The 27,689-nt window shown below is 49.0% G+C and overlaps 1 protein-coding gene across 1 annotated transcript in view; it reads left to right on the forward strand.

Annotated features, from left to right (window-relative positions):
• BCR (BCR activator of RhoGEF and GTPase) overlaps positions 1-27,689 on the forward strand; it is a 98,252-nt gene that overhangs the window by 63,665 nt on the left and 6,898 nt on the right. The window contains exons 9-20 of the mRNA XM_070762469.1: positions 2,817-2,938; positions 3,984-4,152; positions 4,753-4,872; positions 12,794-12,869; positions 13,327-13,431; positions 18,285-18,359; positions 18,593-18,690; positions 19,402-19,533; positions 21,066-21,125; positions 23,194-23,303; positions 24,784-24,923; positions 26,928-27,062. Of these exons, the coding sequence (XP_070618570.1) occupies positions 2,817-2,938; positions 3,984-4,152; positions 4,753-4,872; positions 12,794-12,869; positions 13,327-13,431; positions 18,285-18,359; positions 18,593-18,690; positions 19,402-19,533; positions 21,066-21,125; positions 23,194-23,303; positions 24,784-24,923; positions 26,928-27,062 (1,342 nt within the window). The remainder of the gene's footprint in view (positions 1-2,816; positions 2,939-3,983; positions 4,153-4,752; positions 4,873-12,793; positions 12,870-13,326; positions 13,432-18,284; positions 18,360-18,592; positions 18,691-19,401; positions 19,534-21,065; positions 21,126-23,193; positions 23,304-24,783; positions 24,924-26,927; positions 27,063-27,689) is intronic.

Below are 27,689 nucleotides of genomic sequence, written 5' to 3' on the forward strand. Positions count from 1 at the left end.
GAGGATTTGGACACACCCTGCTAAACCAAAGGTGACTTTAGTTCCCTTGCTGGGCAGTCAGAGAATGCCCAGGTGGAATCCCTGGTGGTTTTCCACACTTGGGCCCGATCATGGAGGAAACCAGGCCGGGCAGCCCCTTCTTTCCACTCCAGCTCGGCCATGCGGCTTCACCTTGTCTGCACCTGGTGAGTGAGTGACCGAGAGAGGTTGGTGTCCTCCCCTGCTGTCCCTCTGTTCCCTCCTGGGGAAAATCTGATGGTGGCTCCAGGAGTGGAAGTTCTCTTAGACTTTGCCACCTGGGAAGGAAGTCAGGGACTGCGGAGGCTGAAACGGAGGGCGGGAGAAAGGCAGGAGGGGAACTGCAGTGGGACAGAAGGCTCCATGCTGGTTTGGGGAGTGGGTGTGTGTGGCGGGGGGACACGCTAGCTTGGCAGTGAGCAAAGATCCTTTGGGGGTGAAGATAGGAAAAAGATTCAATGTTTTTTAATTAGGAATAACCCACAGAAAATATGAAAAAACCATATATACTTCATTCTGCATAGAATAGAATGGAATGGAGTAGAATAGAATAAAATAGAATAGAATTCTTTATTGGCCAAGTGTGACAGAGCACACAAGGAATTTGTCTTTGGTGCAGATGCTCTCAGTGGACATAAAAGAAAAGAGACATTTGTCAAGAATCAAAAATTCTAATAAAGGCAACAAGACTTGTTGCTTGTATCCTAAGATTTTTATTAATATTGATTGTTTCTTCATTGCTTATTTGACCTCTATGACAATCATTAAGTGTTGTACCTCATGATTCTTAACAAATGTATATTTTTCTTTTTCTTTTTTTTAAAAAAAAATTAAACTTTTATTGTTAAAGAAAAAGATAATTCATATAATTGTTATTACAGATCCAAAACAGTTTCATTTTGCATATTAAGATTACAAATCATATCTCTGTGTCTTAAACAAACCATATACATTTCCATGAGTTAATAAAACCTATGATGTTAGTATATTTAACTTTCTTATATTTTTGTATATGTATATTTTTCTTTTATATACACTGAGAGCATATGCACCAAGAAGAACTCTTAATAACAGCAGCAAAACAATGGAAACATGGAAATATACCTTCCAAGGAGGATTTAATAGAAAAAATTATGACTTGCACGGAAATGAACAAACTAACAATAGAACTAAAAAAAAGAGAGGCAATCAAATACTACAAGAGCTGGAGCAAATTTTATTACTGTCCAGAAAAAACAACAACAGCCAAACAAATAGTCAAACAGATTAAATGATAAAGATAGAAAGAGAAAAAGGATCGGTCAACATAAAGGAATAAGAGGGATACCAAAGCAAGATCTATAAACGCTGTTATGTATATAGTAGTAGTAATAATAATAATGATGATGATGATGATGATGATGATGATAATAATAATAATGTGTTGGTAATATGGAATCACTATAACAAGACATAATAAGTATATTATTAAGTCTATTCTATAAGTTAGAAGACAGTCGTGACACGTCCGATGTCTTTTTAAAATTTTGTGTGTGTGTGTTGAGTTAGTCCATTGGCTTCCACAAAACCTAAAAACCTCGAATACAAGGTGTGTTCCAAAAGTAATGCCCTAGGGAGTTGGGTGGCATACAAATTGAATGAATGAATGAATACGAATAAAAGGGGACATTAGGACAGGGATGGTAAGTACGCTGGTGCACTTACGCACACCCCTTACAGACCTCTTAGGAGACAATGGAAGGGTAAAGCTTTGGGGGGTTTGGGGAAGAAACCACAGAGTCAGGGAGTGCCTTCCAGGCATTGACCACTCTGTTGCTGAAGTTGTATTTTCTGCAGTCCAGATTTGAGCTAGTTTGCCTTGTCATCGTTGCTGAGTTCCTCTGTAGTGTGATTGTGGCTTTTTGTTGGCCATTTTTTCCTTCCTGGACTGGCAGGGGACGCCATTAGGTGCCCCCTCTAAAAAAGATCCCTGTGGGTGGGGTGTGGCCCATCTGTCCCTTCTTTTGTAGCTAACTAAATGGGTGAACAGTGCGGTCAGGCGGTAGGAAAAGCAAGTAGAATGCTTGGCTGCATAGCTAGAGATATAACAAGCAGGAAGAGGGAGATTGTGATCCCGCTGTATAGAGCGCTGGTGAGACCACAGTTGGAATACTGTGTTCAGTTCTGGAGACCTCACCTACAAAAAGAGATTGACAAAATTGAACGGGTCCAAAGACGGGCTACAAGAATGGTGGAAGGTCTGGTCTTAAGCATAAAACTTATCAGAAAAGACTTCATGAACTCAATCCGTACAGTCTGGAGGACAGAAGGGAAAGGGGGGACAAGATCGAAACATTTAAATATGTTAAAGGGTTAAATAAGGTTCAGTGTTTTTAATAGGAAAGTGAACACAAGAACAAGAGGGCACAATCTGAGGTTAGTTGGGGGAAAGATCAGAAGCAACATGAGAAAATATTATTTGACTGAAAGAGTAGTAGATCCTTGGAACAAACTTCCAGCAGACGTGGTTGGTAAATCCACAGTCACTGAATTTAAACATGCCTGGGATAAACATAGATCCATCCTAAGATAAAATACAGGAAATAGTATAAGGGCAGACTAGATGGACCAGGAGGTCTTTTTCTGCCGTCATTCTTTTTTTAAAAAATAAACAATTTATTGAATATATAAATATTAAAAAAGACATTAAATATTTTATCACGTGGATACATCTTCAATTGCATTTATGGTATGTCTTATAATATATTCTGCCGCCATTCTTATATGTTTCTAACTGGCCTGACTGCTTCTCTTGGCAGCACCGGCAACTGCTGAAGGACAGCTTCATGGTGGAACTGGTGGAGGGATCACGGAAGCTGCGCCACGTCTTCCTGTTCACGGATCTGTTCCTCTGCGCCAAGCTTAAGAAGCAGATGGGAGGGTGAGACCCACCTGGGAACAGTTATTGGACGCCCGGGGTGGGCGGGGAGAGACTGTGATTGGATGGAAGGAAGCCCTGAGAGAACCTCCACGGGGAGGGATGCCCAGAGGCAAAAAGAGCACTTCTGGACTACTGGAGGGGTATCTCTCTCTCTTTCTAAGGGAGGAGGGGGGCCTCCACTCTAGAGCCCATGTCCTTGCCGGCCCCCTTGAAGTCCTGCACTTCTGGCCTTCCAGTAAAAAATATCACATAAACCTCGAAACGTATACACTTTCTTTCCAATTTCTGCCTCAAAAACACCACATAAATAAATAAATAGACCTTTATTACAGTCAAAGACCATCAATATAATAATAATAATTTAAAAAAAAACCCATCCAAGAACCGTTTCAGATTCTTCGAATCTAGACATTTTAGTATCTCTTTGATCCTAGTAGCAGGTTCTTGGGTGATAAATGTAGTCCTTGACTTACAGCAGTTCGTTGACCATCCAAAGTTGGTCGTCACCCCAAGTCAACAAAGACATGCTAGGTGTTGAGGTTCTGGAGACAAATGACTTACAAAATTCATGACTTTTGGCTGACGAACCAAAATTGACCCATTGTAAATATACAAAAGATGTACATATCTCGCTGTGATGAAGGCACACATACATTTGGAGGTTTATGTGATGTTTTTGAGGCAGACATTGAAAAAGAAAGTGTGCATCGTTGGAAAGCGATGCTTTTATTGAGGGAGCCCCCCCCCCCCCAAAAAAAATCCTTGCAACTGTCTATGAGATGCTGCTTTGTAATCAAATCTAGCCCATTTTAGTCTGTTTTCCAGCCTTTTGGGGGGTGGGGGGTTGTTTGAGTTTAAGTGGTGGGTCCCCCGAGACCAGGCTCAGGGGTCTCGAGGCAGTGGGGGAGGGAAGGGGAACCGTTCGAAAGGTGTGCGAGAGAGGGGCTCTTCTCCCCAAAGCGAATGCCTGCGGTTGTCGTCCCCTCCTGGGTCAGGATGGGGCCAGGGATGAACCACTCACCTTCATCTTTCCCCCCCTTTGCAGGAAGAGCCAGCAATACGACTGCAAGTGGTACATCCCGCTCTCGGATCTGAGCTTCCAGATGGTGGACGACTCGGAGACGATGCCCAACATCACTCTGGTGCCGGACGAGGAGCTGGACGCCATGAAGATCAAGATCTCCCAACTCAAGAGCGACATCCAGCGCGAAAAGGTGGGAGGATTAGATTTAGATTTAGGCACTGGCTGCCAATCAGTTTCTGGTCACAATTCAAGTGTTGGTTATGACCTATAAAGCCCTACATGGCATCAGACCAGAATACCTTCGAGACCGCCTTCTGCTACACAAATCCCAGCGACCGATTAGGTCCCACAGAGTTGGCCTTCTCCGGGTCCCATCGACTAAACAATGCCGTCTGGTGGGACCCAGGGCAGGAGCCTTCTCTGTGGCGGCCCCGGCCCTCTGGAATCAACTCTCCCCAGAGATTAGGACTGCCCCCACCCTCCTCGCCTTTCAAAAGCTCCTGAAAACCCACCTATGTTGCCAGGCATGGGGAAACTGATATGCCCCTTGGCTACTATGGTTTTTTTATGTATGGTCTGTTAGGTTGTGTGTTTGTTTTTTATAATAAGGGTTTTAAATTGTTCTTTTAACATTAGATTTGTACATTGTGTATTGTTGTTGTGAGCCGCTCTGAGTCCTCGGAGAGGGGTGGTATACAAATCTAATAAATTATTATTGTTGTTGTTGTTGTTGTTGTTGTTGTTGTTGTTATTATTATTATTATTATTATTATTATTATTATTATCCCAGAAAGCTAACAAGGGAAGCAAGAACCTGGAGAGGCTGAAGAAGAAGCTCTCGGAACAGGAGTCCCTGCTGCTCTTGATGTCTCCCAACATGGCCTTCCGCGTGCACAACCGCAATGGCAAGGTGAGTGAGTGCTGGGATCCCTTAGCTAGAGGCGTGCAAAACTCTCTCCTCCTCTGGGGCTTCTCTCCGGACCCTCCAGTGTGGCCTGGGGCAGGCTCCGATGTGCCCATTTCCCAAGACAGTTACTGGCGGAAGCAGGTGGCGCCCTCTCGGAGCTCCGGGCCTAAGGATGCAGAGCGTCTCCGGGCTGCCTGACTTCCCTGGAAGGGTACTCAATATGCCGAAAGTTTTATGAGTGGTTGGACATTAAAAATAACTGAGAAGTATTTTCTTTTAATTACTTTTGAAGAAATACATGACGATTTAATTTTAATCTATTAAAGATTTTAATAGATTAAAGAATTGGTGGCAGCATTGGATAAGGAGTTAACACAGAGACGAAAGGATTAAATTAGATATTGAGTTAAGATGTTAATGTTTTATTATAAATAGAAAAGGGGAATATAAGGGACTAGATTTCATAATATTGTTATCTGCAGATGAAATATATCTCATGTGTAGTTAATTTTAATTAACTTAGCAAAGAAGATGATAAAAAGTACATATTGAAAGTATTACTAGCATTAATTATTTATTATTAATTAATTATTAGTATTAATAATTAGCATTCTTATCATCATTCTCTCTGAATGTTTTAACGTATCGAAGAAATATCATTAATTATTATTTTAAGCATTGATTCTGTGTTTTTTATTGCTCATTTTAAAGAAAAAATGTATCCCCCCCCCTCCAAAAAAAAATATGCCAGAGTCCATTGCAAAACATCTGGGTGGAGAATCTGCCCAAAATTATATGACATGGAGCCCCCCCCACCCCCCAAAAAAAACCTTTCTCAATTTCTTTCGCACTTTGTATACTTTGTGGCTATTATTTCATACGCTTCATTATTGTTGGTGGTGTAGTTTTGCATAGCGGATTATGTGGTAGAAAAGTTTATGCATCTCTGGATCTGTTAGTATGTCCTTCGACATACACAGAGCAGAGTTTAAGGTAAGAGTGTGGATGTGTGATGCAGCCAGTAACGACACAGACTTAGTATGCTAAACAAGTATTATTTACATATATTTACAAACACAAAGCAGAAAAAAACAACAAACCACACATAGCAGCACAAAGCAGAATAAAGGTAAAGGCAAAAAATGAATGAGCTCTCCAGCATCATTGGGAGAGAGTGCTGTCGCCCTCTTGTGGCGAACCAGCCAAAGTCCTTAAAGGTATATTGCATCTATACAGGTACAAACTATTTGATAACACATATATTCTCCAATGCACTTGCAAGGAGAGTCCAGGATGGGTAATTCTTCAGTCTGATTGGTCGGGACTGAGTTTAATTTAAATAATAGGCAGGTACCGCCCCCCTTAGCCCCCCAGTCTAAAAACTCAGTCGCAGTATAGGGACTCTGAGTTTGTTTCTCTTCAATAAATTTATATTTATTGTTTATTGTTAATTATATGTATTGATTCAATTTAATATTTTGTTTTTCTCTTCTTTTTCTTATCTTGCAGGTGCAGTTGGGGGAAACCTTTTTTTTCCTCAGGCAGCCCTGGATTCAAACCTCCAGTGGGTTTATCCAGGGGTCTGCAGCTCCTCCTTTCCCAACCCACGAGCTGGGCTGGCAGCCTTGTTCCCGGAGTGAGCACCCAGGGAGACTACCTCCGAGGTAGACCCTGGAAGAGAGGAAGGGGTTGACGCCTCGGGAGGGTCCGTCCCGCCCGTGGCGAATAAACCCGAGGACCAGGAGAGGAAGGTCCTCAGTGAAGAGGGGAGCGCGCCTCGCCCCCCCCCCCCCCCCTTACCATCGGCGGAGAAGCCAAATGGAAGCGCTGAAAGGCTCGACATGCCTTTATAATACAGCAGGCTCTGGCAGCAAGGAAAAGCCTCGGCGGTCGCCGTTTGCCTACAGCGCCGGAGGAAGGGCGGGGAAGCCAGGGGAGGCTTCCCGCCCGTTTCCAGGGCAACAGCCGGCGGCCATTTTTAAGGAGCCCGTAATCGAGCGGGCAGGCCAGTTACTGTCTGAAGGCATCATTGGTTGCCAGGACAACGGCCCGGCGGCCATGTTTTTCGAGCATGCGCACAGAGCGTCTTCCTCAGCAAGGCTGTTGTTTTTCGCGCCAAGTGTCCCCTCTGCCGAGAGACGCGCAGGCGCACAACACTAACCAGCAGTTACTGCCTTAGACGCCATTACTGCTAGCGGTTAGGAGCAACGTTTCGGTTGTGGATTCTACCTTTAACAACCTTCGATTGCTGTTCTGTTGCTTGAGTGTGCAGAAGCAGACGATCCTTGCTGTCTCGACTTTTTCGTGAGTTATGGCTGACCAATCTATTCCGGCTGGGGAGGAAGCCAGTGCGACCAGGCCCCCTACCCCCAAGGAAAGGCCCCAGAAACAAAAATCTTCCCAGGGGGCTGCGCTCAGGGAGGCCGAGAAGAGGATTAAAGCGCTGGAGAAACAGTTAGAATCCTCTCAGAGGTCTGGAGGCACGCTTCCGCCTGCACAGCCCCCCATTTCCATCCCTCAGCCAGCCTCCCCCTTATTTGCACCAGGGGTAGCAGGCTCGGCCTCGGTGAGGGACTGGTCACCGGAAAGATACTTCCAACCCTCAACTTCTTCCAGACCAGATGTCTTTGCCTTTGGAAGACAAGCAGCGTGGCCCAGCACATCTACTGCCCCACAGCCAACGCCCCCTCAGGGTGGCCAGACTTCAGCAGCCACTTTCACCCCTACGGCTGCTGGATTGCGCACGGCACAGGATGCCTGGCAAACCATGCCTCAGGCACTGCAGGACCTGATTGTCAGCGCCTACACACAGGGGCAGGCTAGCGTGGCTCAGCAGCAGCAGGTACCGGCCGGACCTGCTCCGTCGAGATTCAGAGACCCCTGGACGGCTCCAGCCTCTCAATCCATCCTGGAGTCGGGGGAGGAGGATGAATTTTCTAGAGAAGGCTTCAGCGAGGATGAGGATGAGTTATCCGGCGATGAACAGCCACCTGAGCAACCCGCCTTACCAGGCCTGTTCAAGGCCTCACTCTTCCGGGTTCTCCTGAACAAAGCCAGGATCACCATTGACCAGGCTGGTGAGGGAGGTCAAGGGGCTGCTTCTGCTCTAGATCAGCCTACGAGTGGTCTCTTTGTATTTCCAAAACAGGAGACTGTTAATGTACCATCCTCCCATCTTTTTCTAGAGACTGTACAACGCCCATGGGAAAACCCAGCGACGGGTCAGGGCCCGTCTAACCTGGACAGACGTTTCTACACCTTTGACCAGCACATGGAGGACCTCCTGGAGCTGCCTATAGTGGACAAGCCGGTAACCGGCCTAGTCTCAAATGCCCTAGTCCCTTCAGAATCCCAGGAGGGACTAAAAGCGGAAGACAAAAGGGCGGACAATGTTGTTCGCAGGGCTCACCAGATGTCAGCTTGGGCCGTAAGAGCCGCCTCGGCGGCATCATTCTTTAATAGAGCTACGCTCCTCTGGATAAAGGACATTCAGTCCAGAGTCGATCCGCAGGATGCGAGACTACGCCAAGACTTAAACAAACTGTTAGCGGCCACTGAATTTTCGGCGGACGCAACAGTCAATGCCGCCAAATTCTCATCAAGGGCAATGGCCGCGTCGGTCGCCTCCCGCAGACTCATCTGGCTAAGGAATTGGCAGGCCGACGTGAAGTCAAAATGGGCCCTAGCTTCGTCACCGTTTAAGGGCAAGAAGCTCTTCGGAGACATCTTGGACGATGTGCTAGTGGAGGATAGGGATAAGAAGAAGATTATGCCCAACTCCAGTAAGAAGCAAGGACGGCGTTTTACACCTTACCAACGGCGGCAGTCCTTTCGGAATGATTCCACCTCGACCAACAACCAAGGGTCGAGGCCCTACTTTCAGGGATCCTTCGGTCAGGGTTCCTTTCGCACGGACAGGAACCCACAATTTGATCGCTCCAGGTCCTACCAGGGCCGCCGTCCCTTTAGAGGTTCAGGCAGAGGGTTCAGGAAGACCAAGTGACTTTCTTCCGGACATCCCTTTAGGCGGCAGACTAACCCATTTCTCCGACGTCTGGACCAACACCTCATCAGATCCATGGGCGACTTCAACAGTTTCACAAGGCCTACAGATCGAATTTCTTTGCCCTCCACCTTGTCGCTACCTGCCTTGTCGCGCCCCCTTGGAGATGTCCAAGAAGAGGCTCCTATATCAGGAGGTATCTCACCTACTGGAGATAGGTGCCATCGAGGAGGTCCCTATACCTCAGCGGGGTTTGGGATTCTACTCAGCGATCTTCTTGGTACCAAAATCGTCAGGAGGGGCACGCCTCATTCTGAACTTGCGGAGACTGAACCTCTATGTAAAGTACAGGAGGTTCAGAATGCATTCTCTGCGTTCCATCCTTGCAGCTATCAGACAGGGGGACTACATGACGTCCATAGACCTACAAGAGGCCTACCTTCACGTCCCCATCCTTCCGTCTCACCGACAATATCTGCGCTTCAGCCTGGATGGAGTCCATTTTCAATACAGGGCCATGCCCTTCGGGCTTTCATCGGCCCCAAGATCCTTCACGAAGCTGCTGGACGTTCTCACGGCAGGCCTCAGGCAGAAGTCGGTGCGCCTAATGGCCTATCTGGACGATATCGTGATCCTGTCCAGATCACGAGACCTTGCGCTTCAGGACCTGCATCTCACGATCCAGACACTTCAGGACCACGGCTTTTCGATCAACTTCGAAAAAAGCCACTTGACTCCCACAACACGGCTGGCCCACCTGGGTACCAGTATAGACTCCAGGAAGGGACTTGTTTTCCTGTCCCAGGAGAGGCAGTCCACTATCAGAGAGCTCGTCCGGAGCTTGGCGACACAGCAGTTCCCCAGACTCTCGTCGCTGTCCAAGCTTCTAGGTACACTGGTGTCCTGTATCGACATCATTCCATGGGCCAGGTACCACCTACGCCCTCTCCAGTGGTTCCTCCTACCATACCAAAGGAGAAAGACCAGCCATTCCCACCTTCAGGTGCACCTCGACCCGGCAGTTCGACGGTCCTTACGGTGGTGGATTTCCCCAGCTCTCACAAAAGGATCACTCTTCCTAGACAAGCATTTTCTGACAATGACGACAGACGCCAGCCTGACGGGATGGGGAGCCCATCTTTCCTCCAATTTGGCCCAGGGCCTTTGGGACCCATCCGACCTGAGAGAAGTCAACATCAACTTCTTGGAGTTAAAGGCAGTTTCCCTGGCTCTCCTCAGCTTCGCGAACCTGGTAACGGGCCACCATGTCCTGGTTCGGACCGACAATGTCTCTACCCGGTCTCACATCAACAGACAAGGGGGGACTCGGTCTCGACGACTGATGAGGGAGTCAGAGTCCCTGTTCAGATGGGCAGAGGCAAATCTGGCTTCCCTGTCAGCGGAGCACATCTCAGGCGTAGAGAATGTGTGCGCGGACTGGCTGAGCCGGGAGACATTGGATCCAGGGGAGTGGCAGCTGGATCCAGCAATTTTTCAGATCATCACTCGAAAGTTTGGGATGCCAATCCTGGACCTGTTTGCTACCCGAAGCAACTCCCAGCTCCCACGTTTCTTCTCCCGCTTCCCGACCCCGGGAGCGGAAGGAGTGGACGCTCTTCGGATACGGTGGCCGCCAGGACTTCTATATGCATTTCCCCCGATCTCCATCATCCCCAGGGTCATGCGAAAGATCCTGGAGCAACGAGCGGAGGTACTGTTGCTGGCTCCATACTGGCCGCGTCGCCTTTGGTTTGCGGACTTGATGCAACTGTCAGTGTCACCCCCCTGGAGGATTCCAGATCACCTGATTTCCCTCTCCCAGGGCTCGATCTCCCATCCAGAGCCACAGTGGTGGCAGCTGGCCGTATGGAAATTGAGCGGCAACATCTAAGACAACATCTCTTACCAGAGGCAGTTATTGATACAATCCAGGCGGCGCGCAGGCCTTCGACAAGAAGAATATACCAGGCTACCTGGGTTTCCTTCTCCAGGTTCTGTGAGGAGCGGGAGGTAGATCCACAAAAGGCCTCCCCTCCCCTGGTCCTAAGTTTTCTTCAGGCGGGCCTTGAAAAAGGTCTTGCTCCAAACACCTTACGCCGTCATGTGGCCGCCTTATCCACCATCATAGGAGGGGGCAACTCCCGCCCTCTGACCAGACACCCCTGGATCAGGGACTTTTTGAAAGGGGCAGCTAACATCAGACCACCACCGATCCATCGGTTCCCTTCTTGGGATTTATCCTTGGTGCTCCACGCCTTAACGGGACCTCCATTTGAACCCTTTCGCCACATACCTCTCAGAATGTTAACCCTCAAGACGGCCCTTTTGGTCGCAATCACATCCGCCAGGAGGGTCTCTGAGATTGCAGCGTTCTCAATCAGGGAGGATCTTTGCATTTTTCACACGGACAGGGTGGTCTTAAGACTTGACCCAGCCTTTCTACCAAAGATTAACTCTGCTTTCCACAGGGCGCAGGAGGTAGTCCTCCCAGACTTCTGTACCCACGGGACTCACCCCTCGGAGCTTAGGTGGCATAAGCTCGATGTGAGACGAGCTCTGAAAATTTACATTCGCAGGACTCAGGGATTCAGAGCTTCGGAGGCTTTATTCGTGTCCTTTGCAACCAGGACGTTGGGCACTAAAGTCTCCCCTAGGACAATCAGCCGCTGGCTTTGTGATTGCATTAGAGAGGCTTACCGGACTAAAGGATCCCCTGTGCCTCAGGGACTCACGGGACATTCCACTCGTAGTACGGCCACTTCAGCAGCCTGGAGCACCCAGGCTTCACTAGAGGACATTTGCAGGGCGGCCACTTGGGCGGCGCCGTCCTCATTTATCAGACACTATCGTATTGACTCTTTCGCTTCTGCGGAAGCAGCGTTTGGGAGGAGGGTACTACAGCGGGTGTGTTCCTTCTCAGAGCCCCCGGTCCGACCTTCTCCCTCCCTTGGTTAATATCTTGGGTATATCCCATCCTGGACTCTCCTTGCAAGTGCATTGGAGAAGGACCGTTGAAACTTACCTGAACGGTCTTCTCGATGCACTGCAAGGAGAGTCCAGACCCACCCAAATTGGGACCAGGGACTCTTTCTGACAAGGGTATACCTTTGAGAGTTGGTTTTTTTCCAGTTACCTTGAATGTTGAATAAATTTGTGTTAGCTATACTGCTCCTTCGTTTCCTTTAGACTGGAGGGCTAAGGGGGGCGGTACCTGCCTATTATTTAAATTAAACTCAGTCCCGACCAATCAGACTGAAGAATTACCCATCCTGGACTCTCCTTGCAGTGCATCGAGAAGACCGTTCAGGTAAGTTTCAACGGTCCTTAACATCAGCAAGGTTGGTGTTTGCACAAACTTGGAAAAAGGAAAATAGAACAAATGAAGAAATGGTGATTAGGAAAATGCTAGATTGTGCTAAATTAAGCAAATTAACATGAATTACAGAATAAACAAAATAAAGATTACTAAACAGTTTGGGGGAAATTATATAGCTGGATAGAAAAGAAAAAAGAATTGAACTAACATTTAAGAAAATGAATGAATCAATGGAAACAGAATTGTAAAGTATTAAGCTAATTCATTTTGTGTTTTTTATGTATATATCTGAAAGTTTGTCTGTATGTTTTGTTTTGTTTGTTCATTATTAAAATAAAAATAAATTTTAAAAAAGGTACAAAACTACAATTGGTAGTTTACATACGTGGCAGCCCCAAATACTGGTGAGTACCATGTACTAACAGGATCCATGCGTCATGCATCATATTTTAATTCTTTCAGTAAAGTCAAAGCAGCACAGGCTGAGTTATCAGGCAGGGAACTTCCCAGGGTAGTTTTTGGACAACCAACATTGCTGGGTAAAACCATAGAACTTTGGGATGATGGGGATTTGTGTATTGCAACCTGCTGCTCTTCTCCCTTAGAGCTACACCTTCCTCATCTCCTCGGACTATGAGCGGGCCGAGTGGCGAGAGATCGTCCGAGAGCAGCAGAAGAAATGTAGGTGCCCCGAGGGGATCTTCTCCCTGTGGGTCGGCCAAGGGGCCCCTAGGGTGTGCCAGGAATGGTCCTTCTGCCCAGGGAGGCACACCGCAGCCCGGTTCCATGCAAGGGCCGGGGAAGGGCAGAGGTGGATGCACTTGGGCCCTGCTGGCTGCGGAAGTCTGGTGCTTCTCCTTCCACTGAGCCTTGAGGGTGGGCGTCTGGCTCCATATATTCCCCCCACCACCGCTCTGGCCTCTTTGCTGAATGGGCCCCGGGATGGGCCAGGCATCTTGCTGCGAGAGGAGGGGCCCTGCTGTTCCCTCGGCCGCATTGTCCACCCAGATGGAAGGGGTGGTGGTGGTGGTGGGTGTCCGGGCAGGAATTCCCAAATCCTGGCATGCTCATTTCCCCCTCCCCAGCAAAGGCATCTCAGTCCCCCATGCGTGTCAATCTACCCCCCTCTCAACCACAGGCTTCAAAAGCTTTTCGCTGACGTCGGTGGAACTCCAGATGCTGACAAACTCTTGTGTGAAGCTTCAGACGGTGCATCACATTCCCCTCACAATTAACAAGGAAGGTGAGTGTGTGAGAAGGACCTCACCTGCCCAGCTGCTTTGCCCACTGGCGGATAGAGCCAAGGTCCCTCTGCCCAGCTCTGGTTGCCCCCTCCGAAGCATGGGGGGACTGAGTGGTCTCCACTGCTGCCCAAGGGGAGGGGGATGAGAGGATGGAGTCGGGGGGCTCGGGCGTTAGGAGGTGAGCAAGGGAGGGGGCCTACCTCCCGTTTTCTGGGGGGAAAGCCCCCCCCCACCGTCCCTGGAAAGAGTTTGGTGATGTCTGATGATAAACAGCTTTTGAAGGGCTGCAAAAAATTTTACTACCACACTGGTGGGCGTGCCTTATTTTGTGGGTATGGCTTGCTGGCCATGTGAGCAGGTGGGAGTGGCTTGAGGATCATGTGAAAGGGGAGTGGCTTAAAGGTCATGTGACTGGCCTCTCCTTGCCTCCAAGAGATACAATTTCTCTATCTATTGACTATTAGTGTAACTCTGGCCCTGGGCTCAGGTTGCTGCTACTCAATGCCAGGTCGGTGGTAAATAAAGCTCTCCTCATCCGGGATTTGATCCTGGATGAGGAGGCCGACCTGGCATGTATTACTGAAACCTGGCTGGGCCCAGAGGGAGGTGTTCCTCTCTATGAAATTTGCCCAGCCGGGTTTCAGATATGGCATCAACCTCGACCCCAGGGAAGGGGGGGAGGAGTGGCTATTATAGCCAGGGAGAGCCTTTGCCTACGTAGACTCATTGCTCCGGAAATTGCGGGTTGCGAGTCTCTCTTGATGAAGTTGGAATTAGGGGTTCAGGTGGGCTTATTTCTCACGTACCTGCCTCCCAGCTGCGTGTCAAAAGCCCTGCCTGTGCTACTCGAGGAGGTAGCCGGGTTGGCGGTGGAGTTCCCCGGACTTATTGTCCTGGGGGACTTCAACCTGCCGTCACTCGGCGAAACCTCTGGGTTGGCACAGGAGTTCATGACCACCATGACAGCCATGGACCTGACTCAAGTAGTACAGGGTCCGACTCACGAGGGAGGGCACACACCTGACATGGTATTCCTCTCCGAGCAACTGAGTAATGGTCTGAGACTAAGGGGCTTAGAAGCATTGCCTTTGTCATGGTCAGACCATTTTCTACTACGGCTTGACTTCCTGGCTCCAATCCTTCCCCGCAGGGAGGCGGAACCAATTAAGATGTTCCGCCCCAGACGCCTGATGGACCCAGAGGGCTTTCAGACGGCGCTTGGGGTTATACCAGAGGCACTTGTCCACAGTTCGGCAGAGTCTCTTGCGGAAGCCTGGAACAAGGCCGCAGCGGAGGCTCTCGACCGGATTGCGCCTTTGCGACCTCTCTGTGGCGCTAGACCCCGTAGAGCTCCATGGTTCAACGAGGAGCTCCGGGAGTTGAAACGCCAGAAGAGACGTCTAGAGAAGCGATGGAGGAAGAGTAAGTCTGAATCTGATCGAACACTTGTAAGAGCTTTTATTAAGACTTACAAAGTGGCGCTCAAGGCGGCAAGATGCGCGTACCATGCCGCCTTGATTGCATCAGCGGAATCCCGCCCGGCCGCTCTGTTTAGGGTGACCCGCTCCCTTCTTAATCAGGGGGGAGTTGGGGAGCCCTTACAGAGCAGTGCCGAGGATTTTAACACGTTTTTCGCTGATAAAATCGCTCAGATCCGGGCCGATCTCGACTCCAATTGGGAAAAAGAGTCGACTGACAACGAGTCAGTCAAGGTGACTGGGGCACGTACTTGTCCACCTGTCTGGGAAGAGTTTGATCTGGTGACACCTGATGAAGTGGACAAGGCCATTGGATCTGTGAGTTCCGCCACCTGCTTACTGGATCCGTGTCCCTCCTGGTTGGTCTCGGCCAGCAGGGAGGTGACACGGAGTTGGGTCCAGGAGATTACCAACGCTTCCTTGGGGAGGGGAGTTTTTCCAACTCTCTATAAAGAAGCGCTTGTGCGCCCCCTCCTCAAGAAGCCCTCCCTGGATCCAGCCATACTTAATAACTATCGCCCAGTCTCCAACCTTCCCTTTATGGGGAAGGTTGTTGAGAAGGTGGTGGCGTTCCAGCTCCAACGGTCCTTGGAAGAAGCCGATTATCTAGGTCCCCAGCAGTCGGGTTTCAGACCCGGTTACAGCACGGAAACTGCTTTGGTCACGTTGATGGATGATCTCTGGCGAGCCCGGGACAGGGGTTTATCCTCTGTCCTGGTGCTCCTTGACCTCTCAGCGGCTTTCGATACCATTGACCATGGTATCCTTCTGCACCGGCTGGAGGGATTGGGAGTGGGGGGCACTGTTCTTCAGTGGTTCTCCTCCTACCTCTCTGGCCGGTCGCAGTCGGTGTTAATGGGGGATCAGAGGTTGACCCCGAGGTCTCTCCCTTGTGGGGTGCCTCAGGGGTCGGTCCTCTCCCCCCTGCTATTTAATATCTACATGAAACCGCTGGGTGAGATCATCCGAGGGCATGGGGTTGAGGTATCATCAGTACGCTGATGATACCCAGCTTTACATCTCCACCCCATGTCCAGTCAACGAAGCAGTGGAAGTGATGTGCCGGTGTCTGGAGGCTGTTGGGGCCTGGATGGGTGTCAACAGACTCAAGCTCAACCCGGATAAGACGGAGTGGCTGTGGGTTCTGCCTCCCAAGGACAATTCCATCCGTCCGTCCATTACCCTGGGGGGGGGGAATTATTGACCCCCTCGGAGAGGGTCCGCAACTTGGGCGTCCTCCTCGATCCACAGCTTACATTAGAAAACCATCTCTCAGCTGTGGCGAGGGGGACGTTTGCCCAGGTTCGCCTGGTGCACCAGTTGCGGCCCTATCTGGACCGGGACTCATTGCTCACAGTCACTCATGCCCTCATCACCTCGAGGTTCGACTACTGTAACGCTCTCTACATGGGGCTACCTTTGAAAAGTGTTCGGAAACTTCAGATCGTGCAGAATGCAGCTGCGAGAGCAGTCATGGGCTTACCTAGGTATGCCCATGTTTCGCCATCACTCCGCAGTCTGCATTGGTTGCCGATCAATTTCCGGTCACAATTCAAAGTGTTGGTTATGACCTTTAAAGCCCTTCATGGCATTGGACCAGAATACCTCCGAGGCCGCCTCCTGCCGCACGAATCCCAGCGACCGATTAGGTCCCACAGTGTGGGCCTTCTCCGAGTCCCGTCAACTAAACAATGTCGGTTGGTGGGCCCCAGGGGAAGAGCCTTCTCTGTGGCGGCTCTGACCCTCTGGAACCAACTCCCCCCGGAGATTAGAACTGCCCCTACTCTCCTTGCCTTTCGTAAGCTCCTTAAGACCCACCTGTGTCGTCAGGCATGGGGGAACTGAGACATCTCCCCCGGGCATATACAATTTATGAATGGCATGTATGTATGTATGTGTGTTTAGAAATGGGGTTTTTTAAATGTTTTTAGTAGAAATTTAGATTTGTTGTAAATTGTCTTTTGCACTTTGTTGTGAGCCGCCCCGAGTCTGCGGAGAGGGGCGGCATACAAATCTAAATAAACATAAACATAAACATATTACTGAACATCCAAAGTACAGTGATCCCTCGAGTTTCGCGAGGGTTCCGTTCCAAGACCCCTCGCGAAACTCGATTTTTCGCGATATAGCGGTGCGGAAGTAAAAACACCATCTGCGCATGCGCGCCCTTTTTTTCATGGCCGCACATGCGCAGATGGTGGAGTTTGCGTGTGGGCGGCGGGGAAGACCCAGGGAAGGTTCCTTCGGCCGCCCAACAGCTGATCTGCTCCGCAGCGCGGCAGCAGCGAGGAGCCGAAGATGGGGTTTCCCCGTTGCCCAGGCAACCGGGAAACCCCATCTTCGGCTCCTTGCTGCTGCCGCGCTGCGGAGCAGATCAGCTGTTGGGCGGCCGAAGGAACCTTCCCTGGGTCTTCCCGCCGCCCAGGCAAAGGGGAAACCCCAAGATCGCTTGCCGCTTGCCCGTCACCCGCCCGCCCGGCCGCTCCGCTTGCCGCTGCCGCTTGCCCGTCACCTGCCCACCCGGCCGCTCCGCTTGCCCGTTCGCCCGCCCGGGCCGCTCCGCTTGCCGCTGCCGCTTGCCCATCACCCGCCCGCCCGGCCGCTCTGCTTGCCCGTTCGCCCGCCCGGCTGCTCGCTTGCCGCTTGCCCGTCACCCCGCCCGCCCGGCCGCTCCGCTTGTCGCTGCCGCTTGCCCGTCACCCGCCCGGCCGCTCCGCTTGCCCGTTCGCCCGCCTGGCTGCTCACTTGCTGCTTGCCCGTCACCCGCCCGCCCCGGCCGCTCCGCTTGCCGCTGCCGCTTGCCGCTGCCGCTTGCCGCTGCCGCTTGCCCGTCACCCGCCCGCCCCGCCCGCCCGCTCCGCTTGTCGCTGCCGCTTGCCCGTCACCCGCCCGCCCGGCTGCTCCGCTTGCCCGTTCGCCCGCCTGGCTGCTCGCTTGCTGCTTGCCCGTCACCCCGCCCGCCCGGCCGCTCCGCTTGCCGCTGCCGCTTGCCCGTCACCCGCCCACCCGGCTTCCGCTTGCCGCTTGCCCGTTCACCCGCCCACCCCGGCTGCTCTCTTGCCGCTCGAGAGCAAGAGGGGGAGAGATAGAGAAAGAGAGAGAAGGAAAGAAAGAGATGAGAGAGGGAGGAAGCGAGTGTGAGAGAGGAAGAAGCAAGATAAAGAAAGAGAGAGAGAAAGAAAGATGAGAAAGGAAGGAAGAGAGTGACGTCATCGGGTGGAAAAATCGCGATATAGCGTTTCGCAAAGATCGAGATCGCGAAACTCGGGGGATCACTGTATTCTATTAATTAATTCTATGTATATAGGCCATATGTGTACATACATATTACACAAAAATATGCATTATCTACCCCTTGTTTCTTTCCGACCCAGATGACGAACCGTCCGGCCTCTACGGATTCCTGAACGTGATTGTCCATTCTGCCACTGGTTTCAAGCAGAGTTCCAGTGAGTGTAGATGCCCGGCAGATGTGCAAATGGGACCGAGAGCCCTTTTGGGTGCTTAAAACCGGTCCCGAATTAAAAGGGGGGCGTGCTCAGTGTGAGAAAGGCCACGGAAGGTGGCCAAAGAGCGACATGCCCTCCTGATCTGGGGGGTGGCCCAGTGTTGGGTAGGCAGAAACCCCTGCAGGCCTAGGGGACCCTTACCTGAGCTGCTGTGGCCTCTGTCTCTTCAACAGGCTTGTATTGCACACTTGAAGTGGATTCCTTCGGGTACTTTGTGAACAAGGCCAAGACGAGAGTTTACAGAGACACCGCAGAGCCCAACTGGAATGAGGTAGATAAAAGCAGTGCTGTGGGGTCGGATGTGGGGGGGGGTCTTTGCTCCTAGGGGGCTGATCTCTCAGGCATCTCCTTCTTGCCTTGTGCTGGCTGGAGGGGGGTGACTTACAGTGTGTGTTCCAAAAGTAATGTGAGTCTTTGGAGAGGGGCAGCATACAAATCTAATAAATAAACAAACAAACAAGCAAACAAATAAATAAATAATAATAATAATAATATTTTTTTTTAAAGTAATTTATTGAACAGATTTGCACAAACACTTAAAATTCTTCAAAGTACTGTCCTTGGGCCTCTACACATTTTTTCCAGTGACTCTGCCATGACCGGTACGCGCCCTGGAAGGCGTCTTCTGGGACCTCTCGCAAGCTCTTTGTCACGAAAAACGCTCCTTGCCACAACACGCTATGTGTCCACGGGTTCCTGGTCAAACACCAGGTGCCAATGCTGCCCCACCCACCCCTATAGTCCTGACGTCGGTCCAGCAGACTTCTTTTGTTTCCAGTCCTGAAAGGAACCCGTTTTTCATCCATAGAAGAGATCCAATCACCCGTGACGAAGACCTTGCGAAAGGTCCCCGAAGACACCTTCCAGGGCGTGTACCGGTCATGGCAGAGTCGAGGGGAAAAGGCCCAAGGACAGTACTTTGGAGAATTTTAAGTGTTTGTAAGAGCGCTCCTCTTCTTCCTCCTCCCCCCCCCCCTTGTAGGAGTTTGAGATCGAACTGGAGGGCTCCCAGACGCTGCGCATCCTGTGCTACGAGAAATGCTACCACAAGAGCAAGCTCACCAAAGAAGACAGCGAGACCACGGACCGCATTATGGGCAAAGGCCAAATCCAGGTGGGGAGGCTGCCATGGGCTTGGGGGGTGGTTTGATCTTGGAGCTGCACGCCAATGAGGAATGAGCGCATTTAATTAATCCAGGAGAGAAACAACCTGGAATTATGGGGAAACTTCCTAATACGTGGAGGAAAGGTTTGCTTTCAGATGTTGTGGCCAGCCTCTTGCCCCAACAATCGGGGTCCTCATTTGACCCACCTGGGAACGACGGAAGGCTGAGTCCACCTTGAGCCGGTGGTGAGATTTCAACTGCTGAACTACAGCTAGCAGGTAGCTGAAGAAACCTGCAGTGCTTCACTCTAACCACTGTGCCACCCCGGCTCTTGGGAAATCATGGATGCTGCATCACTGGAGATTTTTAAGAACAGTCACTTGTCTGAAATGGCAGAGGGCTGGACTAGAAGACCTCAAAGGTCCCTTCAAGCTCTGTTCTATTTCTGTTATTTTTATTTCCATTTGAATTTCCCCTTAACCTGAAATGAAATTCCATATACAGGGTGCGTTCCAAAAGTAATGCAATTTTTTTTTTTTAAAAGTAATTTATTGTACAGATTTGCACAAACACTTAAAATTCTTCTAAGTACTGTTCTCTCTTCTATGGACGAAAAACTCACCTTGCCACAACGCGCTACGAGTCCGCGGGTTCCTGGCCAAACACCAGGTGCCAACACTGCCCCACTCCTCCTATAGTCCTGACGTCGCCCCAGCAGACTTCTTTTTGTTCCCAGCCCTGGAAGGAACCCGTTTTTCGTCCATAGAAGAGATCCAATCAGCTGTGACGAAGACCTTGCGAGAGGTCCCCGAAGACGCCTTCCAGGGCCACGTACCGGTCATGGCAAGAGTCACTGGAAAAAATGTGTAGGGGCCCAAGGACAGTACTTTGAAGAATTTTAAGTGTTTGTGCAAATCTGTTCAATAAATTACTTTTTTTTAAAATTGCATTACTTTTGGAACGCACCCTATATTTTCACTTTTAAAGTTACATTACTGAAGTAAATGAAGATTTGCATAATATTCTAATTTTTCGAGTGTCATCTGTAGACCGATCTGATCTGTCTGGGCTTCCTGCCTGGTCTACCCTGAAAGATGGATACAATCCCACTTGCTCAGGATCCCTGGACAGTTGTCATTGCCTCTGGCCATATAGGACGGTTCAGTCTCAGGCAAGGGAGGCTCCGCTGGGAAGCCCTGCCACAAATCCGGTGTGGCTCCAGTGACAAAACCAGAAGGAAAAAGGAGACAGACCAGATTTGGTGGTTGCAGTAGATCTCCCCATCTCTAAAGCATCCGAAACAAGCAATAACCCAAAGTATAAAAATGAGAGTTTTCTGATTTATTTTCTGCTGCGCAGGACTATAAACCGGGTAGGATTTGTTTTGCAGAGGATCTTGATTAGGCAGGTAAAATAATGGCATAAATAATTAAATAAAATAATTAAATTAAATTAAATAATTAAATTAAATAATTCTTTTGATTTGGGCCCCTGGAGTGGGGACTTTTCCCCCCTAATTCTGGCTCCGTGTGTCTTTCAGCTGGATCCCCAAACCTTGCACGACAAAGACTGGCAACGCACCGTCATCTTCATGAACGGGGTAAGGAGGCCACATGGGTTGTAGAGAGTTAATCATCCAGGTGACTGGTGTCCCTAAGATGCTTTGTTCCAAAAGGCAAGAGGACTTCCTCGGGGAGGTTTTCTTTTCTTCTTTGAAAACATTTCACTTCCCCTGCAGGAAACTTCTTGGATGAGAAGTGAAACGTTGTCAAAGGACTGTGGGGGTGGATGTGGGTGAATCCTCCCAGTGTCAGAGACCAGTTTTACTGCCGACTGCTTCTGACAGCGAAGTGTCTGTAGCTGATAGTGAAAGTGAAATGGGATCCTCAGAGGGGGTCATGGCAGACAGCCCATTAGATAGTCGCCCCCTGAGTGATTCATCATCGTTATCATCACTGGATTCAGATGCAGGGCAATGTCTAGGAAAGAGCAACTGTGTAAATACTACAGGAAATAAGGAAGAGCACCTGTGGCTGGGTGTAAGTAGACTAATTGGGGGGCTGCTGTCAGCGTTTTGGCCTCAAGGTGTGGAATTTTATCCGTTCGATGAAGGAGAGAAGAGTACTTTGAATCAGGATTCTACTTGAACTATTTGAACAGTTTCCAGGACGTTTGGACTACAGTGATACCTCGTCTTATGAACTTAATTGGTTCTGGGACGAGGTTTGTAAGGTGAAAAGTTTGCAAGACGAAACAATGTTTCTCATAGGAATCAATGGAAAAGCGATTAATGTGCGCAAGCCCAAAACTCACCCCTTTTGCCAGCCGAAGCGCCCGTTTTTGCACTGCTGGGATTCCCCTGAGGCTCCCCTCCAGGGGAAACCCCACCTATGAACTTCTGTGTTTTTGTGATGCTGCAGGAGAATCCCAGCAGGGGAATCCCAGCAGGGGAATCCTAGCAGTGGAAAAACGGGTGCTTCGCTGGCAACGGAAGTCCAGAGGTGGGGTTTCCCAGCGAGGGGAGCCTCAGCAAAATTGCAGCATCGCAAAAACATGGAAGTTCTCGAAACTCCACCTCTGGACTTCTGTGTTTTTGTGATGCTGCAATTTCGCTGAGGCTCCCCTCGCTGGGAAACCCCAATTGCGGACTTCTGTTGCCAGTGAAGTGCCCGTTTTTGCGCTGCTGGGATTCCCTTGCAGCATCGCAAAAACACAGAAGTCCGGAGGTGGTGCTTCTCATGGAGGGGAGCATCAGGGGAATCCCAGCAGTGCAAAAACGGACGCTTCGCTGGCAACAGAAGTCCGGAGGTGGGGGCATCCCAGTGGCGGTGGCTTGGGTTTGTAAGGTGAAAATAGTTTGGAAGAAGAGGCAAAAAAATCTTAAAGCCCGGTTTGTATCTCGAAAAGTTTGTATGACGAGGGGTTTTTAAGAGGAGGTATCACTGTACTTCATAGTTAAGTTTGGGACTTGTGAACTCTTGAAGGAAGGTGGCTGTGACGTCTTTACAGCTGCCTTTTATCTGCTTTGTATTTGTTTGTTGTTCTACACAGCATTTAAGGCTGTTGCTTTGAAGGTGAGCACTTTGACTGACTAAAAGTGTGTTTGGCTCGTATTTGCCTTTCGATAAAACAGTGTTATTGACTTTACAATTGGGTGTGTCTGGATTCCTACCTTTGAACTTAATTGGGGGCTCGTATCAAGAAGCCTGGCAGAAGACAAGTTAGGATGCCTCTTGTCAGAACGAAGTCTGTTATCTCTGCTAAAAAGGAGCAATCAGGCATCCAATTCCTTACACTCACAGTAATAAATCAGCTGGCCGGCACACACATACATGTTGGAGCTGAGCTAGGGCAATGGCTCGTGTGCCAGAATCGGTACACCATCACTGCTCTATGCAAACACCAGAAAAATATTGGTTGACCTATTGCATATTTTAATTAAAGGATCCCTTCTCAGTTGATTATAAGTTTCTTTCTTAGAAGCGTCCTTCTTTAGTAGCTTTGCTGTTTTTATTCCTTTTGGACTTAGTGGGTGAAGAATGTCGATGGCCCGGGCATGAGGGCCTCTCCCCAAGGCCCTCTTCTGCTGCCTGCCCTCTGCAGCCCTGGGAGGGGGGACGCTCCAACTTAACCTGGAACAAGGAACTCAGCGTTTCTCTCTTTCCAAGGTCGAAGTGAAACTCTCCATGAAGTTCACCAGCAGAGAGTTCAGTCTGAAGAGGATGCCCTCTCGAAAACAAACGGGAGTATTTGGAGTGAAGATTGGGGTTGTCACCAAGTAAGTTCCTTCCTTCCTTCCTTCCTTCCTTCCTTCCTTCCTTCCTTCCTTCCTTCCTTCCTTCCTTCCTTCCCTCCCTCCCTCCCCTCCCTCCCTCCCTCCCTCCCTCCTTCCTTCCTTCCTTCTTGCTGTGGGGATAGGTTTTAAGTCATGATCAGCAAAAGTTATGATCAGTAAGTAACCGGAGTTGTTTTTTCCCCTTCTGCTTACAAGTTTATTTACACAGGAATTGTTACTAGTAGTTTTGAATGAAGGCTGAATTGGTTCTACAGTGGTACCTCTCCTTATGAACTTAATTCGTTCCATGACCAGGTTCTTAAGTAGAAAAGTTTGTAAGTAGAAGCCATTTTTCCCATAGGAATCAATGTAAAAGCAAATAATGCGTGCAAACCCATTAGGAAAGAAATAAAAGCTTGGAATTTGGGTGGGAGGAGGAGGAGGAAGAAGAGGAGGAGGAGAGCTGCTGCCGAAGGAAGAAGGTGAGGAAGGAAGGAAGGGGAGGGGAATAAAAAAAATCCCAAACTTTAAGGCTTAAAAACAAAAAGAGGAACTCTTGAGGCGGTGAGGAGGAGCACATGCCTCCAATACACCCAGCACGAGGCTGCCTCCCATACACTGGCTGCGGCTGCTGCTACTTGCTGCCTCTTCCTTCCCATGCTGAAGGGCTTCCCCTCTCCTCTCCTCTCGCTCGCTCGCTTTGTAGCCGACGCCTTTCCTTCGCTCTGGTGACTCCTCGACTGCCCAGAGCGAAGGGAGCATTTCTTTTCTCTGGGCACTGGCAGAGGTCTATTCCCTCTCCAAGCGCCCAGAGAAAGGAAAATGCTCTGTTCGCTCTTGACTGCCAAAGCCTCCTTAAGCGCCACCAAAAGGCTCCTCTGGCAGCCCAGATGGCCGGGATTAAAGGTAAGACGATACATGGCGAGTAGAATACAAGACCAAGCTATACGAAACAAATTGGAATCACTCTATAATATGTAAAAAGATATTTTGCTCTTGGGTTAAAATGGTTTATAAAAGAAACACCCCCGATTGGTGGTGGGGTATGAATGATTGTCTGGTAGTGGGCACAATCACTGTGCACTTGTTATATGTTGTGTGTGTGTTTTATATTATAAAATCAGTTAAAAAATTTAAAAAAAAAAAGGATTAAAGGGGGAATGGCACGAAACTGGCCGGGCCTTCGTGCCACTCTCAAATTTCTTGGGAAATTTTTCCAGGGTCGGGTTCTTAAGTAGAAAATGGTTCTTAAGTAGAGGCAAAAAAATCTTGAACATCCGGTTCTTATTTAGAAAAGTTCTTAAGTAGAGGTACCACTGTACTACTACTATTACTAATAATAATAATAATTTATTAGATTTGTATGCCACCCCTCTCCGGAGACTAAGCGGTCACTCTGCTCTGCTGGTCTGTCGGGTTGGGCTGACAGCTCCTGTTGCCCCCAGTGGCCCCTGCATTTTCTAACCCCTTTCTCCATCTGCAGGCGAGAGCGATCCAAGGTGCCTTATATTGTGCGCCAGTGCGTGGAGGAGATTGAACGTCGGGGCATGGAAGAGGTGGGCATTTACCGGGTCTCTGGAGTTGCCACCGATATCCAGGCTCTGAAAGCGGCTTTCGATATTAGTGAGTATTTACCTGGAACTTTTCAAGTAAGAGGGAATCCGTTCAGTGGTTTAGGGCAGTGTTTCCCAACCTTGGCAACTTAAAGATATTTGGACTTCAACTCCCAGAATTCCCCAGCCAGCGAATGCTGGCTGGGGAATTCTGGGAGTTGAAGTCCAGATATCTTCAAATTGCCAAGGTTGGGAAACACTGGTTTAGGGAATCCTACTGAAGAGGGAATCCATTTGTTGGAGTAACGTTTTGCAGAAGCTAGCCCACCCAGATAGCCAAAGCAGCTAACCAGCCTGCCGCAAACCAGGGTATTAGGAAGTTTTGTCTTGAAGATAAGTGAAGACAATTACTGCAGAGTTTCTTAGGAAAATATTTACTTCTTTCGTAGCAAACCTACAGTATTTACACTGTAGCTATTTCTCTAGTAGTTACTATACAAAGTACAGTAATCCCTCGCTATTTCGCGGTTCATCTTTTGTGGATTCGCTACCTCACGGGTTTTTAAAGGGGGCTTAATTCTATTAAATCCATTAAAAAATTCATAAAATTCTTCTACAATACTACTGTACTCTATTAAAGAAACTGGTAGGATATCCCATGTAATTCCAGCTGAGAAACATTGTAGAATGACTGTTTAATGCAAAGGGTGGGTTTTAAAAGTCCAAGTACTCGTTAAATACATTAAAAAATATATTTCCGCTACTTCACGGAAATTCGTTTTTTCACGGGTGGTCTTGGAACGCATCCCCCGCGAAAAACGAGGGATCACTGTATTTCAAATTGAATTCTGCCTAGAATTTATTTATTTATTTTTGCAAAACAATCAGGTTTTGGGAAACCTGGGGAATTCTGCTCCATGTGATGTCAAATTCTTCTTATTTTTATTTTATTTTTTTTAAAGATTATTTCTAACTTCTCTTATTTTAATTTCATAATCTTTAATTTTCAGAAATAGTTTTTTTTTTTAAATCAATGTTTGAACTGCAGCGATCCCTTGTTCTTCACGGGGGATGCATTCCAAGACCACACGCGAAAAACGAATTTCCATGAAGTAAATATATTTTTTAATGTATTTAACGAGTATTTGGACTTTTAAAACCCACCCTTTGCATGAAGCAGTCATTATTAGGAAAACCCCTTCAGTTATGACTGAGGTCAGAGAGGTTTTGTGAGCTGGAGCCCGTAATAGCCTAAGCCAGGGGCTTCCTTATTTATTTATTTATTTATTTATTTAACTAATTAATTAATTAACTAATTAATTAATTAATTTGTATGCCGCCCCTCTCCACAGACTCGGGGCGGCTCACAACAGCAACAGAAAACAATATATAATACAAATTCAATAATTAGAAAGCTAAAAACCCATAATTTTTAAAAAAACATGCACACAACATACCATACATAAACAGTATAGGCCTGGGGAAGATATTTCAGTTCCCCAATGCCTGACGGCAGAGGTGGGTTTTAAGGAGTTTGCGGAAGGCAAGGAGGGTGAGGGCAGTTCTAATCTCTGGGGGGAGCTGGTTCCAGAGGGTCGGGGCTGCCACAGAGAAGGCTCTTCCCCTGGGACCCGCCAAACGACATTGTTTAGTCGACAGGACCCGGAGAAGGCCAACTCTGTGGGACCTAATTGGTCGCTGGGATTTGTGCGGCAGAAGGCGGTCCCGGAGATATTCTGGTCCAATGCCATGAAGGGCTTTATAGGTCATGACCAACACTTTGAATTGTGACAGGAAATTGATCGGCAACCAATGCAGACTGTGGAGTGTTGGTGTAACATGGGCATACCTAGGTAAGCCCATGATTGCTCTCGCAGCTGCATTCTGTACGATCTGAAGTTTCCGAACACTCTTCAAAGGTAGCCCCATGTAGAGAGCATTATAGTAGTCGAATCTCGAGGTGATGAGGGCATGAGTGACTGTGAGTAGTGAGTCCTGATCCAGATAGGGCCGCAACTGGTGCACCAGGCGAACCTGGGCAAACATCCCCTCCTCCTTCCTTTCCTCCTGGCAGATAACAAAGACGTCTCCATCATGATGAGCGAGATGGACGTGAACGCCATTGCGGGAACACTGAAGCTCTACTTTAGGGAGCTGCCGGAGCCTCTCTTCACAGATGAACTCTACCCCAACTTTGCTGAAGGCATTGGTACGTGGTGGCCTCATGCGGGCCCCAGGAGGAAGAGGCTGTGGAGACCCACACTCACAACCTCAGAAAACTGCCTCACTGGAACCCTTTAACAACTGAGCATTGAACAGTGAGGCCTGTCTTCTTTGGAATACAGGGAAACCCAGTGAATTTAAAATAACAGCTGATTACAAAGTATATCTATTTGCGCTCACACACGCACTCTTTCTTCCACACTTTCACAACGTCCACAACTGGGCTTCCAGGCACTAGCCACAGGGATTGGGCTCTGGGATCCAAAACCAACTCAAAAAGACTGGGGAGGCTTCAGGGACCCCTTTTATCCTTCCTTCCTTCCTTCCTTCCTTCCTTCCTTCCTTCCTTCCATCCATCCAAATTCCTTCCTTCCTTCCAAATTCCTTCCTTCCTTCCATCCATCCAAATTCCTTCCTTCCTTCCTTCCTTTCTTCCTTCCAAATTCCTTCCTTCCTTCCATCCAAATTCCTTCCTTCCTTCCTTCCTTCCTTCCATCCATCCAAATTCCTTCCTTCCTTCCTTCCAAATTCCTTCCTTCCTTCCTTCCTTCCTTCCATCCATCCAAATTCCTTCCTTCCTTCCTTCCATCCATCCAAATTCCTTCCTTCCTTC

This window comes from Erythrolamprus reginae, chromosome 10 (assembly GCF_031021105.1).
Source record: "Erythrolamprus reginae isolate rEryReg1 chromosome 10, rEryReg1.hap1, whole genome shotgun sequence".
NCBI lineage: Eukaryota > Metazoa > Chordata > Lepidosauria > Squamata > Dipsadidae > Erythrolamprus > Erythrolamprus reginae.